Source organism: Panthera tigris, chromosome B1, assembly GCF_018350195.1.
Source record: "Panthera tigris isolate Pti1 chromosome B1, P.tigris_Pti1_mat1.1, whole genome shotgun sequence".
NCBI classification, from domain to species: domain Eukaryota; kingdom Metazoa; phylum Chordata; class Mammalia; order Carnivora; family Felidae; genus Panthera; species Panthera tigris.
The window spans coordinates 33493714-33508934 of NC_056663.1; the positions used below are offsets into that span (position 1 = coordinate 33493714).

Below are 15221 nucleotides of genomic sequence, written 5' to 3' on the forward strand. Positions count from 1 at the left end.
ATAAAACATCAGATCAACATTCATTAATAACAGATGATATGAACTCAACAAAATACTTCACCCACTGTGAGATATTTCCAGGGTGGGGGGGAAACTTATTGGTATTCTTTCTGGTCAGCTAAAAATCGTGGCAATTTATGCAGAATTACATTTTTGATATGAAATCACTACATACAGCAGTTTCTAAAGACATGCTTCAGCTTAGCACTATTTTTAAGATTTTCTTCATAACCTTGTTCCCTTTTCACATCACAACATATTGCATTACGTTGATTTATTAAACCAACTGATAAGTGTTCTTTAGAGTCCATATTTATCATGCTGATGAAGCAAAACTTATTGAAGTGTCACAGAAATCCTTATATTGCAAAACAACCCGGAAACTTTATCAGCCCTTCTGTATCCATGGTAGTAACAAACTACGGAATGTAATCAAAGACCACCCTGGAGCCAGAGATGTGATGGAGAGGGGCAAGAAACTGTGACACCCCTTCTCTCCAGGAAAAGGCTGAGAAAACAAAGCGGACCTTCCTGCTCCAGCCTATTCTGTCTTTTGTTCCTAAGAAATGGACTCCCCATTTGTGGACCTTGTTGTTGGCATTATCTATTGAAACCTGATAAAATATACTTTATAATAACAAAAGTATCCTGTAGGGATAAATGCAAATGATCAAGCTTGTTTCATAATAAGAATAAAAAGAAATATGGCTTTTCTGAATCCTACAAATATCCTCTATTTACTATTCCATTGCTCTCCTGTTGTCTCACATACCTAAATACCTCAAAGATATAACGTTAGACTCTCTTCACTTATCTCTCATTCATCCCTCAACCCACTACTCATTAGTTTAACTGCCTCTATTCCACGGAAACTATTCTTGACAGGCACATAAATGTCCTCCTGCTTATCCAGTCCATTGAACACCTTTTCCTCATCTTCCTAGTCATCTCATCTACCTTTAATATTGACCATTTTATCTTTCAAGAAATTTCTTACCACCTTTGTGTCCAATACCCTATCCCTCCTAGTGTTTCATTGTACAGAGGTTCCTTTTTTCCACCATTCCCTTAAATTCTGGGTGGCAAATATGGTTTCACACCAGAATTCTTGGTGACCAGTTGGTAGAGCTTGCCTAAAATACAGTTGAGAAAGATCCTGAGACTGGGGTGCCTGGGTGGCTCAGTTGGCTAAGTGTTGGACTCTTGATTTTGGCTCAGGTCGTGATCTCAAGGTTCATGAGCTCAAACACTGAGTCAGGCTGTGGGCGGACCGCATGGAGTCTGCTTGGGATTCTCTCTCTCCCTCTCCCTCTGCCCATCCCCAGCTCATGCTTTCATGTTCTCTCACAAAATAAATAAATGCACTTAAAATTTTTTTAAATCTTTCTATTTTTTAAAATGTTTATTCATTTATTTTGAGAGAGTGACAAAGAGAGTGAACAGGGGAGGCGGGGGAGAGAGAGAGAGAGAGAGAGAGAGAGAGAGAGAGAGAGAGACTCCCAAGGAGGCTCCGTGTTGTCAGCACAAAGCCTGATGTGGGGCTCAAACTCATGAACCATGAGATCATGATCTTAGCCCAAACCAAGAGTCAGACACTTAACTGACTGAGTCACCCAGAACCCCCCAAGTGAGTATCTTAGAGATCATAGGGATAGGGTACTTTATCAATCAGTGATTTCCACCAATGGGGGTAAGGAAGACTAATGCGTACAGAGTCTTTGCATCCTTATTGCCAAGGCTTTATTAATGGTTAGTCTTCCCCAGTATCTAGACACCTGTGTTCTGCTTATCCTTTCAACTTGCTGGGTCTGGTTGTATACATCCATATCCTTACTCACCTGCTTAAAATTCGTCACATTGTCTTCAAGATATGTAAACTCCTCAACATGTTTTCCAAAAGCTGCCTTTGTTTTTCTATTCTGTCTTACCAGAATACAATAACTCTACATTGTTCTTGCTGTTGCCCTTTATAATCAGCTAACATATACATGTATGTACGTATGAATATATTACTCATATAATTATAAATATATACATTCAACACTCTGCATCTAGCATATTAGATGCTCATTAACTATTTGTTAAATGAAAATGAATGATTTACTATAGGAACTTCTCTTAAAAAAATTTAAATATTTAAAGACAATATTAAGGCAGCTTATGTGAGAGTTATGCCCAGTTTAATGCCCTTAAATCATATCAAGCAAATATTTGCCTGGTACCTGGGGTAAAATATTAAATTTAATAAACTGTTCTTACTTTTTACTAATAACTTATTGTTAAGAGCAAAGAAATTATTTTAGCACTCTTTTAAAAGTGAGTTAACATGTTCTCATAAACATGTTAAAGTAAGCTTATTTAGTGCCCAAAACTTACCAACTTCTTTTTTTTTTATAAAATTGACAATTGTAGTTTCTCCTCATTTTTAAAAATATGCAATAATGTTGTGTCTTTCTTTTAAACTAACATAGATCCCATTTATTTTGTTTTATTATGGTGACTAAAAATTTCAGTGAATATGTTAAAATAAAATGTATTGACAGTGAAAATAAATGTATCTTATTCTCACTTTTGGAGGAAAAAACCTCCAACATTACAGTTTAAGTTTAATATTTATACAGGATAGAACGATTTCGGTAAATGTTCTTTATTTTCTTCCATCTTTTACTTGCTAAGAGTTTTATCAGAAATATTTGAGATGATTTCATTCCTGGGATAAACCATTGCCATGTAAACTTTCTTTGGATCTGTGCAAGGACTGGGTTTTCAACTATTTTTTTAGGGTTTTGCAGTTGTTTTGGTAAGTGAAATCGTCTTACAATTTTACTTTCCTGTCTGGATTTGTTATCAAAGTCATCATAGATCGTTCCAGTAATGATCCTTAAGAAATCCCTCTTCCAGATATCCACACCCTTGTGTATTTCCTTCCAACATCGATTCTAGGCTTGACTCTATGGCTTAGTTTGGCTAAGGAGACATTAACTAATAATTGTAGTACAAGCAGGAGCTTAAAAAGTCTTACATACTGAAGCCTGGCCTCTTTCTTGATATTTTGATGCCCAGCTATCATATGAGAAGCACAGGCGAGCCTACTGCTTACGTGGCCAACTGACATTGGTACTACATATCAGTCAAGTGTCTGAAGCCATTTTTACACCAGCCAGCTAGCCCAGTGGAACTGCTATACAAGCGAACCACACTAAGCTTGGGGTTGTTTGTTACACAGCAGTAGATATCTAATGCAAAAGGTATAATAACTGTATAACATGTGCGAAGAATTTTTCCCTTTGCTTATTCTTCAAATTTGTTTGTAAAAGATATTATCTGTTAAAGCAAATTTTGGCAAAATTTGTGTTTAAATGCATGTGAGCCTAGTGTCTTCATTTGTTGAGAGACTGTGGACTGGTTATTTAATTTTTAAAATCCATTACAACCTTTTTTGGGTTTACTATTTCTTCGCAAGTCAGCTTGGTAACATTTTACTGCATGCTTCTGCTCGTAACTGTATTGGCACAACTGTATTGACATGTAACCTGTACTATATTTATAGTTATGCTTCCTTTTACTTCTAATTTTATTTGTACTTTTATTTTTTTTAATAATTATTGTCAGAGATTTCTCTATTTTACCAATCTATTCAAGGAATGAGCATTTGGCTTTGTTGATCTACCAGTTGCTTCATTTTGACTCATGTCTTTTATTAATTTCATGCATTGTTAAGATTTTTTTCTCCTTTCTATCCTTTTTTGATTTATTCTGTTTCATTTTATAACTTTTCCAGTTAGACTCTTAGTTCATTAAATTTTTCTTTCTCTTTCATAGAAATGTCTAAGACTACAAATATCCTTCTAAATACTGCTACGCCTCCTGCATCTAAAGTTTTCTCTATACCAGTCTTTTCTTTTTGCGGCTATAAATGTTTCATAATTTCGGATTTGACTTCTTCAGTCAGTTAATATTTGGAAATGTATTTTGCTTTAGTTTCCAAACCAATGATCATTTAGTGGCTTAATGTATCAATTTTTGTTATAACTTCCAATTTGGTTGTGGTTTAAAAACAAAAGTGTGCTCTTTATTATATATCTATTTTTTTCTTTTTTTTTTTTTAATTTTTTTTAACGTTTATTTACTTTTGAGACAGAGAGAGACAGAGCATGAATGGGGGAGGGTCAGAGAGAGAGAGGGAGACACAGAATCTGAAACAGGCTCCAGGCTCTGAGCTGTCAGCACAGAGCCCAACGCGGGGCTCGAACTTACGAACTGTGAGATCATGACCTGAGCCGAAGTCGGATGCTTAACTGACTGAGCCACCCAGGCGCCCCTATATCTATTTTTTTCTATTTCTTTTTACTTTCTTTGTGGTCAAATACCAGTTTAATTTTTGGAAGTATTTTGTTTGCATTTGAAAAGATTATAGATTGTCTATTTTGTGTGTTTTGGAGATTCTACCAATTGATTATATCAAAACGATATTTATGTGACTCAGATCTTTTCTACTTGTGTTGAATTTTTTCCTACTTTACCTAAAATTTCCTGATAGAGGGGAACTGAAAAAAACTTAATCTGCCTGTAACTCTGTTATTTTTTGTTGTACATCTTTTTTGACTCTATTTTTAGGTATATAATCTGAAATATCAGTGGCTGGTTTACAGTTCTTGGAGAGCTTATTCTCCTTCCCATTATGTCAGTTGACTCTTCCTCATGTGATTAGTTTTATCTTAGATTATGAAAATGTCTTCATAGAACATTTTTGACTTGAGCTGTAACAGTTTATCAAGTTTCTAATCAAGTTTTACATTAAAAGCTTTGCTTGGCATTTCTGTATCTAAAGAAAAATATATCACGCTCCATATCATTATATGATACGTGTTTAACATTTTTGCTTTCCTGTGTGTAATATATTCCCTTCCTATTGCTACAAACAAACAGAACATTCCTTTTCTCTTTGCAGTTTCAGTAGGGAGACATTCTCCAGTTCCCTTTTCAGAGACGGGGCAGCTCATCATGGCTCTGGGCATTATTCAATACATTCTATATACTATATGTCACCAAGCCTGTGAATTTTACTTACTGCTCTGACAAGAGATTCTCTTCTCATTTTTAGGACTTGGAGATTTTCTGTGTTTTCTTCTGAGCTCAACTATAGATTGTGCACATTTTTTCAATTTTGTGTATGTTGTTCATCATTTCCATATGCTCAGAAAAAGGAGGAGAATTCTATTTTGGCTTAGTCTTCTATACTGCCAAAGGACCTTATCATCTCTTATATAAATCTGTTTGGGGAAGCTAAAAACAACATTGAGCCCAAAATGGAATTCCGATTAAAATATTTTTTTCTCTTTTTTAGGATCACTATGGTTTTATAAGTATGAATGAGGAGCAAATATTCATTTGAAAACTTACCACGTTATCATCAGCAACAATGAACAGTTCCACATACTTTTCTTTATGGGTGTTCTGGAAATTTATGAAAAATTTAATAGAGTATGGTCAATGTTTCTCATTTCACGTTAAAATTTTCATGGTAAGAAATGTTAGTATTATTGATACAGGAAGGTGAGGAAGAGGAGTATAACTAATAATTCCAGGAATTTATCTAAAGAAAGCCCCATATATTATTAAAACATGTGGCCCTTTACATCAGATCGTCTTTCAGGTAAAATAAGTTGTATTTATTGCAGCATTATTTACAATGGCCAAGATATGGAAGCATCCTAAGTGGCTATTGGTAGATGAAAGGGTAAAGAAGATGTGACACACACACACAAACACACACACGCACACACTGATATTATGCAGCCATAAGAAAGGATACGATCTTGCCATTTACAACGGTATGAATCAATCCAGAAGGTATTATACTAAGTGAAATAAGTCAGACTGAGGAAGACAATAACATTTCACTTAGGTGTGGAATCTAAAATTCAAAATAAACGAATAAACAAACAAGTTAAACCAGAATCAGACCTATAAATACAGAGAACAAACGGATGGTTGTCATAGGGAAGGAGGGTGTAGGAGGCAAAATAGGTGAAGGGGCGTGGGAGACACAGGCTTCCAGTTATGGAATGAATAAGTCATGGAATACAAGGCACAGCATAGGGAATATAGTCAATGGCATTGCGGTATCGTTGCATGGTGACAGAGGGTAGCAACACCTGTGGTGAATGTAGCATGATGTATGGAGATGTTCAATCACTAGGTTGTACACCTGAGCCTGATGTAACATTGTCAGCTATACTCTAAATAAATAAATAGAAGAGTTATAAATAAAGAATCATGAATACAGTTTTTAACTTTTTTTTTTCATTTATAAAGCAAATAGCTTTATAATAGCTAAATAGCTCATATAAATAGCTCATATAAAAAGGACTCAACTCATCAAGAGTGGAGAGCAAATCGTGGGACTGGCTAATAGGACTGACTGTATTCCTTCTACTCCTCTCCTGTCTCTCAGTCTCCTACTTTGTGGTAGTCTCAATTCCAAAGAAATGTATAAAGGTTGCTAATAACAGATCCTTATTTTTTATAAATCAACAATACCAGAAAATTCTGTCTTCAGCTTTCAATGTCATCTATTGAGGTACATGCATATTCTCCGAGTAATAAACCAGAGGCGTATTGTTCAAAGATCTAACTAAGTCATTTTGGGAGGGACTTTTTTTTAGTGATCATTTATTAATTGATTGAATCCATCAAAAACATCAGTTAGGCACCTACTAGGTTTCAGACACAATCTGGACCATGGATACGTGAAGCAGATGGGCACTCATGGATCTTTAAAGGCTAACACCTCGTGAGGATTTGAGGTGATATGAACTAGTCATACAAGAAAGCTTAAAACACATAGGACTCTCATGGTGCAATCATCTGCCAGAAATTGAACTTGCGATTACTCTTAATTGTCCTTAATAATTAATAATTAGAATATTTGGCCTGATGAAAGGGGCAGACCTTGACTTATCATCAGCAAATCCCCCCTCTCCCAACAAATTGATGGCAGCGACGACAAGGGGAAACAATAGCTCTTAGAGGTTTTAAGACATTGCAAATTTCATTCTTTCCAACCACTTGTAGCCCTGATGGTATAAATCACATGTAGGGTTGCAAAAATTCCCGTTCCTTAAAACTGATGGGACAAACTGAGATTTGCTGTAAGTAACGAACATTTTCTATGTTGATAAAAAGTTTGACATTTTAGATTTCAAACAACGAAGAGTCAGACTCAGGTGGCATGTATATTTCACTAGTTGTGCTCATTTCTCTCTTTTGAGATCAGAAAGGAAATAAGAGGTGCTTATCCTGACATTAAGATGATTTTTTCAAAAAGGCACTTACTTCTGTTTTGAGGTCTTCCACCATTTTAATAGCATCCTTCGGATCAGTTGTCCTGGTAAAATTGAGTTCCGTACAAGAATAATTGGCAGCGAACTGTGCCTTTGGATTATATCTGAACACAAAATGTTGTCCCTCATCTGAATATTTCACTGGTTCGATGAGGTACCTTTGGTTATATATCCTGAAGAATCCCCTACAGAAAATGGAAATATGATGTATATTCAATCTATACCATTTTACTACTTTATTTCTCACCATATTTCTCTGTTCCATTTTATTGACTTTGCCTAGCTAAGAAAGGAAACTGTAAGACCAAGTCCTCATGAGCATCTGGCTGCACACATATTCTGAGTGATAAAAAGGTGAGGTGATATGTGGCCTTTGAATCAATAACGTGCGTAAGAATCAACTCCTCTAGATTTTCAGAAGCTTACCAGCCCAATCTCTACTTTGAAATCTCAGAGTTCTCACAAATATTTTGTGAATTTTTATGTCCATCATGCTTTAATTGTAGAGTAACTATATGAAAGCACAAATACTATTACATGGCAATTTTGTCATTAAAAGAGTCTTTATTCTTGAATATATGGGGATCTACTTAAGTAAAGTACTCATAAATGAAGGCGGAAATGTCTTGTTCTCCTATCCTGCTACCCCACATTTCCTCTTTTATCCTTAAGCCCAAGATCTATAAGGAACTGATACAGACTATACTTCTGGCTTTTTTGATTTCTAAAGACTCTAAACTCCTGAAGAGCAAAAAGCTGTGAAGTGTTGTGTTGTGGTGGGAATTCACAGGACTAGAAGTCAGGAGACCTGGTTTTTCCATAGAGTTCTATCACCAGCACATTGAATGTCCAGAGGCTAGTCTCTGATTTCAGTGTCTCTGACATGAGAGGACAGGGTAGATTATTCCCAGCAGTCTCTGAATCCCTTGACAAAAAATTTGTCTTGCTTAGGGCTGTGCATTAGACATCTTTTTGTCAGAAATGGACATCAGTGATGGGCTAGAAGGGCTACTCATGCTGAAAATATGCAGTAGCTTTTTCCCATGATTTTTTCTATTTATAAGGCTGTTTGAAAGATGAAAAGCAAATGTCTCTGAAAATGCCTTAAGCAAACTTATAAACAAAATAGAGAACTGTGCAATACCTCAGACCATTACATGTGCTGATACTGGCAGAAGAATCAAATTCATGTATGATGGATCCTTGGTAAAAACAGTGATCCTAAAATAGATGAAGAGACTATTGATATAAATACATATGCTCATATTGCATAGATATCACTATACACGTATTTTACGTTCACAATATATCAGCATTGCATTCTCACAAATCACACCCATGCTCCTTCATGTATTCGTTCATTGCACTCTGTCATTTGGAAAATTTTGAACTCCTTCAGAATCCTTTTATTCTAATTGCATCGTTACTTTGTATGAAGCAGGATGTGGATTCTTTCCTCACAGATTTAGGAGTATATTAGTTGATGAATCCAGTCTCAGAAATGTGACCCTTTTCCATTTAAGTATTTCTCCTTTCATCCACCCTAAAATGTCTACCAAACTACCCTTCTCGTGTTGTTATTATAATTTTTCCCCAGTTGCCTATGAAATCAGTCCAATTTAAAAAAAAATTTTTTTTTAAGTTTATTTATTTATTTTGAGAGAGACAGAGACGGTGCGAATGGGGGAGGGGTAGAGAAAGAGGGAGAATCTCAAGCAGGCTCTGCACCATCAGCACAGAACCCATGCAGGGCTCAAACTCACGAAATCGTGAGATTATGACCTGAGTCAAAATCAAGAGTTGGACACCTAACGGACCGAGTCACCCAAGCGCCCCATGCCAATGTTGTTGATGATTGCTAAAATTAGGTTTCGCTCTCCAGCCAGGTCCCCTCAAGCCCTTCCCTCCTGCGGCCTTGCTTCAGTCAAGTTGGTATCCCTGTCACTCCCTACGTGGTGCTCTGCCTGTAATGGTTCCATCAGGTAATCACCTTTTCCATTTTGTCCATTTTGTCCATGAGTGACACTCCCTGTGTGATCGCAGACCCTCTTAGGCCAACAGCCACCCCCTGCATAAAAGCATGTTGCCCAGTTTTCTTCCATTTCTATTTTACAAAGATTGCCTGAAGGTTTACATTCCATGATTGACACATGCCTTAACCAGGAAATAAGTTTTTAGAAAGTATACTTTTGGTGAAAAGGAATAATGTCATCTTCAGTTAGAAGGCTACAGAGGGCATGGAAAGGGAAGGAAGGCCGTAAAAATAGAACCTGTATCCACTGGAATATTATTGATGATAAATGAACAAAAATTCATTTGGAGAATGAAGGAGAGACCACAATGTTGGTGCAGCAGAAGGCCTAGGCCGGGGAATAGGACTCACATAAGGGTCAATTAGATGGAGGTTTTAAAATAGTTTCATGTCTTTAGTTTTTATCCCTTTAGCCCGATGACAATCTCATCAGGGTGCCTTCTACTTCTTTGGTTTCTGCTTTACCCTTTCTCCAGACTTAACACCATTTGGGGTACACAGAAGTCAGTTTAGTTAAGAAAAAATACATTAACAGTCATCAATCTGCTTGTGAGACAGTAGTCGGCCTCCTTTAGAGTTTGAATTGTCATGTTTTCTATTCTAGAATGATTCGTGACAGTATTCAATGTAAGATTTGCCTCTGACATAACATTTTCAGAAGCTGCCTGTACAGCTGGATTGCGTTTCAAAATCCCATGAGAAAATTTCAGAAGACATAGGAAAGTTCCATAAGATACCGTGGTGGAAGGGTAGCTGGTGACGGCCTCTCCTTTTACAGAGTAGTAGGTTTCACTGTAATTTGAGGCTAGGAACTCCCTGGAAAAGAGGGCAGAGAGGTAGTGAGATTTAGTCAGTTTACAAAGATAGCAGATAAAACCAATTATGGGGAAGAGAAGCCTTGAGGCTATTTCCAAATCTCAGCATGTTCCTTTCATGCTAAAAACACATAAGCAAAATCAACCCCACTCACACGAAAAGGCTTTCTGCCCAGATTTCATGATTTGGTAAACACTAGAAGAGACTGAAAGAGATTCTGGGAGCAAGTTGAGAAAAAAACTAGAGAAAATACTATCGAAGTAAAGTCATATATATATATTTGATCCAAAATATATTTGATGTGTATATCAAATATACATAAAATGCATATATCTTAACATATATTAACCCAACAACTATATATTTAGATAAAAGCAGTATGTATTAATCATAATATAAATTTAGAAAACACAGAAAAGTATCAATGAAACTCGCTACAGAGAGACAACCTCTGCTAATATCTTCATGTAACTCTTCTTGTTTTAGGTTAATTTGTTTATTTTGAGACAAAGGGGGGGAGGGGCAGAGAGAGAGGGAGAAAGAGAATCCCAAGCAGGCTCCCTGCTGTCAGGACAGAGCCTGATGTGAGGCCCGAACCCACGAACCCTGAGATCGTGACCTGAGCCAAATTAAGAGCCAGATGTTCAACCAACTGAGCCACTCAGGTTCCCCTTCGTGTAATTCTTTATAGTTTTTTTTTTTCTCTGCACAAGTTAAGGGATGGCATTCTGAGCAATCAGTAGAATGACTCTATTTTCCCACATGCCCTGTAACAAATCCCATGGGTATCCTCAGACCAAGAACTAAGGTCGTATATCTCAACTCTCTCAGTAGTGAATGCGACAGAAGTACATAGGGAATCATTGGATTCTTCTTACACCATTCTGTAATTTACTTAGTTCTATCTGAATTACCCTATGTGGATAATAGCCATTCTATTTTAAGATTTACGAGGCCCCAAGAAGAAAAGTGGAATATTGGCTCTATTAGAGAGGAAATGGTGACGGAGTAGAGAAAGCCCTGGTATCAGAACCATCACTTGGGTTTGAATAGAACGAGCTCAAAATCACTTTGGAGAGGTAATACGTGCACTATCTTATATGAACGTGCAAAACAAACATTTGTGTAGTTTGTAGAGACATAAACACGTTCGTTATTAAAGTTGACATCATCCTCTCGACATAGCTGTTTACCCAACAATCTTACTTTGTTATCTCATGAATTTGAAAACAGATAGTTACAAAACACAATAAAGAAAATATTGAACTTAAATTAAACATATCCACCTGGGCGATGTTACTCACCCTTCCTCAAAGAGCTGGCAGAACAGTCACAATGTGCCCTACTCCAGCAGAGTCAGTAGATTTCCCTTTATGTCCATGCTTCGTGGACACAACCTGCCTCATTCTCAGTAACTCCCAAAAGGTAGGATTATATGTTCAGCGTGCAACCAGAATGCACATTTTAATGGGGTGAATCATCGTGGGCATCGCTTTTCTTTCCCCAAAACTATATTCAAAAATTTTATTTTCTTAGAAAACAGAGGATCCCACATTTTTCCGATGTATGAATACAAAGTACTAGTATCTCATTTTTTTAAATTTTATTTTGAAATAATTATAGACTCATAGGTAGTTACAGAGATAGCGTAGCAGAATCTGATGTCTGTGCACACCTCCCTCAATTTCCCCAGCAGTTACATCTCACATAATTATAGTACAATAACTATACTATAAGAGCCACTATAAGAGCCCGATGTTCAACCAACTGAGCCACTTTGTGGTTGTTTCCAACAAACCCAGAAATACACACTAGTCTAATGCATGTTTGTGTTCACGTGGCATTTTATCATAGGTGTAATTTGCACCACTGCAATCAAGATACAGAACTATTCCACCAGAAAATGACCTCTCATCTCTCTCACTGATCCCAGGAGTACAATTGCTTCCCCTGAGGGAGGTTGCATGTTTGTTCTTTTTTTAAATTGCCAAATTGTTTTCCAGAGTGTTATATTATTTAATATTCTCATCAGCAATGTATTAATGATCCAGTATTCCTTATATCCTTTGCCAGCTTTCTGGCGACGTAATTATTGTTTTAGGTTTAGCCATTCTAATTGAATGAAATGATATTTCATTATAGTTTCATTTGCATTTCTTGAATGATTGATGATGCCACACATCTCTCAAGTGCTTATTTGTCATCCGTATATTGTCTTTGGTGAGATGTCTCTTCCTACCTTTCGCCTATTTTCTGATTGAATTGCTTGCGTTATTATTGTTGAGTTCTGAGAACTCTTTATTTTTCCAGGCGCTAGTCCTCTGTCGGTTTGCCAATGTCTCCTCCCAATTTGCACTTGTCTTTTCATCCTCATAATGAGACTTTGGTAGAGTTAAGCACTTTCAATTTCAATGAAGTCCAATTTATCAACTTTGTCTTTTATTAGTCATGTCAAATGAACTGATGTCAAGTGGAAGAATTCTTTGCCTTAGCCCAAGATCCTAAGATATTAGCTGTTTTATCTAAATGTATTATAGTTTTGCATTCTACACTGACACCCATGATCTATTTTGAGTTAATTTTGACATAAATTTGGTAAAAGCATTGAGATTTAGGTTGAGTTTCTTTTTTTTTTTTTTTGTATTTTTTTGCTGGATAGTTTCAGCACCTTTTGCTGAAAAGATTCTACTTCCTCCATTGATTTGCTTTACAAACTTTGTCAAAAAAGAGTTGGCTTTACTAGGGTGGAACTATTTCTGAGATTTCTATTTGATTCCATTGATCTCTGTGTCTATTGTCCTGACAGTCTGACTCTCTCTATAATAGCTCTCAAAGTGATTACTCCTGTTTGTTTTTTTTTTCTTTTTTCAGATTTCTTTTAGCTACTCCAGTTCCTTTGTCTTCCCCTATAAGTTTTGGAATAATCTTGTCTATATTTATAAAAAGTCTTACAGTAATTTCAGTGGGAATTGTGATAACCCTATATATCCACTGGAGAAATTAACATCTTTCCCATGCGGTCTTCCAATATAGTAATACAAAATAAGACCCCACCTATTTACATCCTTTTGATGATTTTCATCAGAATCTTGTAGTTTTCAGTGAACAAGCTTTGTATTTAGTTCTCTGATTTGTAACAGTTTTATTTCTTTTTGAACAGTTGCAAATGGTGTTACAGTTTAAACTTCAGTTTCCTCATGTTCATTGCGAGTGTTTAAATACAATTGATATTTTTATGATGCAATATTCTGTGACTTTGCTGAATGCACTTATTACACCCAGAAGATATTTTTTGTTTGATGCTTGGTTAGCCTGTTAGATTTTGTAGAATTTTCTATGCCAACCACTGTATGTCATCTGCAAGTAAGGACTTTTTTTTCCTTCTACCTTTCCAATCTATATGCCTTTTATTTCCTTTTGTTTCTGAGTTGAACTGACTAGATGTCCTGGGAATATGTTGACTAGCAGTAGTGAGAGTGTACGTATTTGCCTGGTTCCAGATTTTAGGAGGAAAACATTCAGTCTTTCACCAATAATAATCCTATGGCTGTAGGGTTTTGTAAATACTCGCTATCAAGTCAAGGACATACTGTTATATTGCTAATTTTCTGAAATGTTTAATCATAAATGATTGTTGTATTTAGCAAAAGCTTTTTTTGTGTCAATTAATGATTTCATGTGATTTTTTTTCTTCTTTCCATTGTTAATATGGTAAATTATGTTGATTAATTTTAGAATATTGGGCCAGTATTGTATTCCTGGAAAAGATCCCATTTGGTTATGGTGTATTACTCTTGTTGTGCATTGTTGAATTCTATTTAATTTTGTTTATACTGTCTTTGTCTGGTTTAGGTATCAAAGTAATGTTGGCTTCATAAAATGAGAAGGGAAGTATTCTCTGTGTTTTCTGGGAGACATTGTATAAACACCGTAAAGTTTAGTGATATTTTTCATCCACTCTGCCATTTTCAGTATTTATACAATTTGAAGTAATTATTAATATATTAAGACTTAAGTCTGCTATTTTATCTTTTGTTCTTGTTTCTTCTTTTCTCATGTTTTAGTTTCCTTTTCCTGCCATCTTATGGATTGCTTAAATATACTTCCAAATTCCATTTTGATTTATCTATAGCGTTTTTCAGTGTACCTCCCTGTATAGGTTTTTTAGTGGTTACTCTAGATAATACATTTCATACATGTGTATGTATGTATATAGAAAACCAACCACGGTATGTCTTGGAATTGTTTGAGATTTATATATTGGAGATTGTCTGAGTTTATCCTGTTTTGAAGTTGTTCAGCTTCTTGAACCTGTAGGTTTTTAGTGTCTCCTTTGCCAAATGTGGGTATTTTCAGTATCAAGATATTCATTTGATATTTTTTCAGCTCCATACTCTTTCTCCTCTCCTTTGGGGTCTCTGATGACCTCAGTTTTTCATCTTTTGTTTTATTACCACATATTCCTGAGAGCGGCTTTTTTTTTTTTCAGAAAATTTTCTTTGTTAGATTGTGTAATTTCTATTATTCCATATTCACTGATTATTTTCTCCTGCCGTCTCTGTTCTTTTTTGTTTTTAATGTTTACTTTGAAAAAGAGAGTGAGAGAGCATGTGCACAAGTAGGGGAAGGGCAGACAGAGAGGGAGAGAGAGAATCCCAAACAGCCTCCATGCTGAGCACAGAGCCCAATGCAGGGCTCAATCTCACAATCATGTGCCTGGGCTGAAATCAAGAGTCAGATGCTTAACAACTGAGCCACCTAAGCATCCCTGCCCTCTCCATTCTGATATTGAGCCCATGCATTAAAAGTTTTATTTTTTCCATGTATTTTACTTTTCAGTTCTAAATTTCCTTTAGATTCCTATTTATATCTTCTATTTTTTTCTGAGGTTTTCTATTCATCCCCTGAGACATTCTATTTTGTTTCATTTGTTTCAAGCATGTTTATAATTGTTCACTGAAGCATTATTTTTTAATGTCTATTTCCTTTTTTATATTAAATATAGTTTATTGTCAAATTGGTTTCCA

General features: G+C 35.9%; 1 protein-coding gene across 1 annotated transcript in view; it reads right to left on the reverse strand.

Annotated features, from left to right (window-relative positions):
• Positions 1–15221, reverse strand: part of ADAM7 (ADAM metallopeptidase domain 7) — a 64043-nt gene that overhangs the window by 33423 nt on the left and 15399 nt on the right. Inside the window, exons 4-7 of the mRNA XM_042982640.1 lie at positions 10116–10194; positions 8491–8567; positions 7339–7531; positions 5404–5457 (exon numbers count right to left, since the gene is read on the reverse strand). Coding sequence (XP_042838574.1) covers positions 5404–5457; positions 7339–7531; positions 8491–8567; positions 10116–10194 — 403 coding nt within the window. The remainder of the gene's footprint in view (positions 1–5403; positions 5458–7338; positions 7532–8490; positions 8568–10115; positions 10195–15221) is intronic.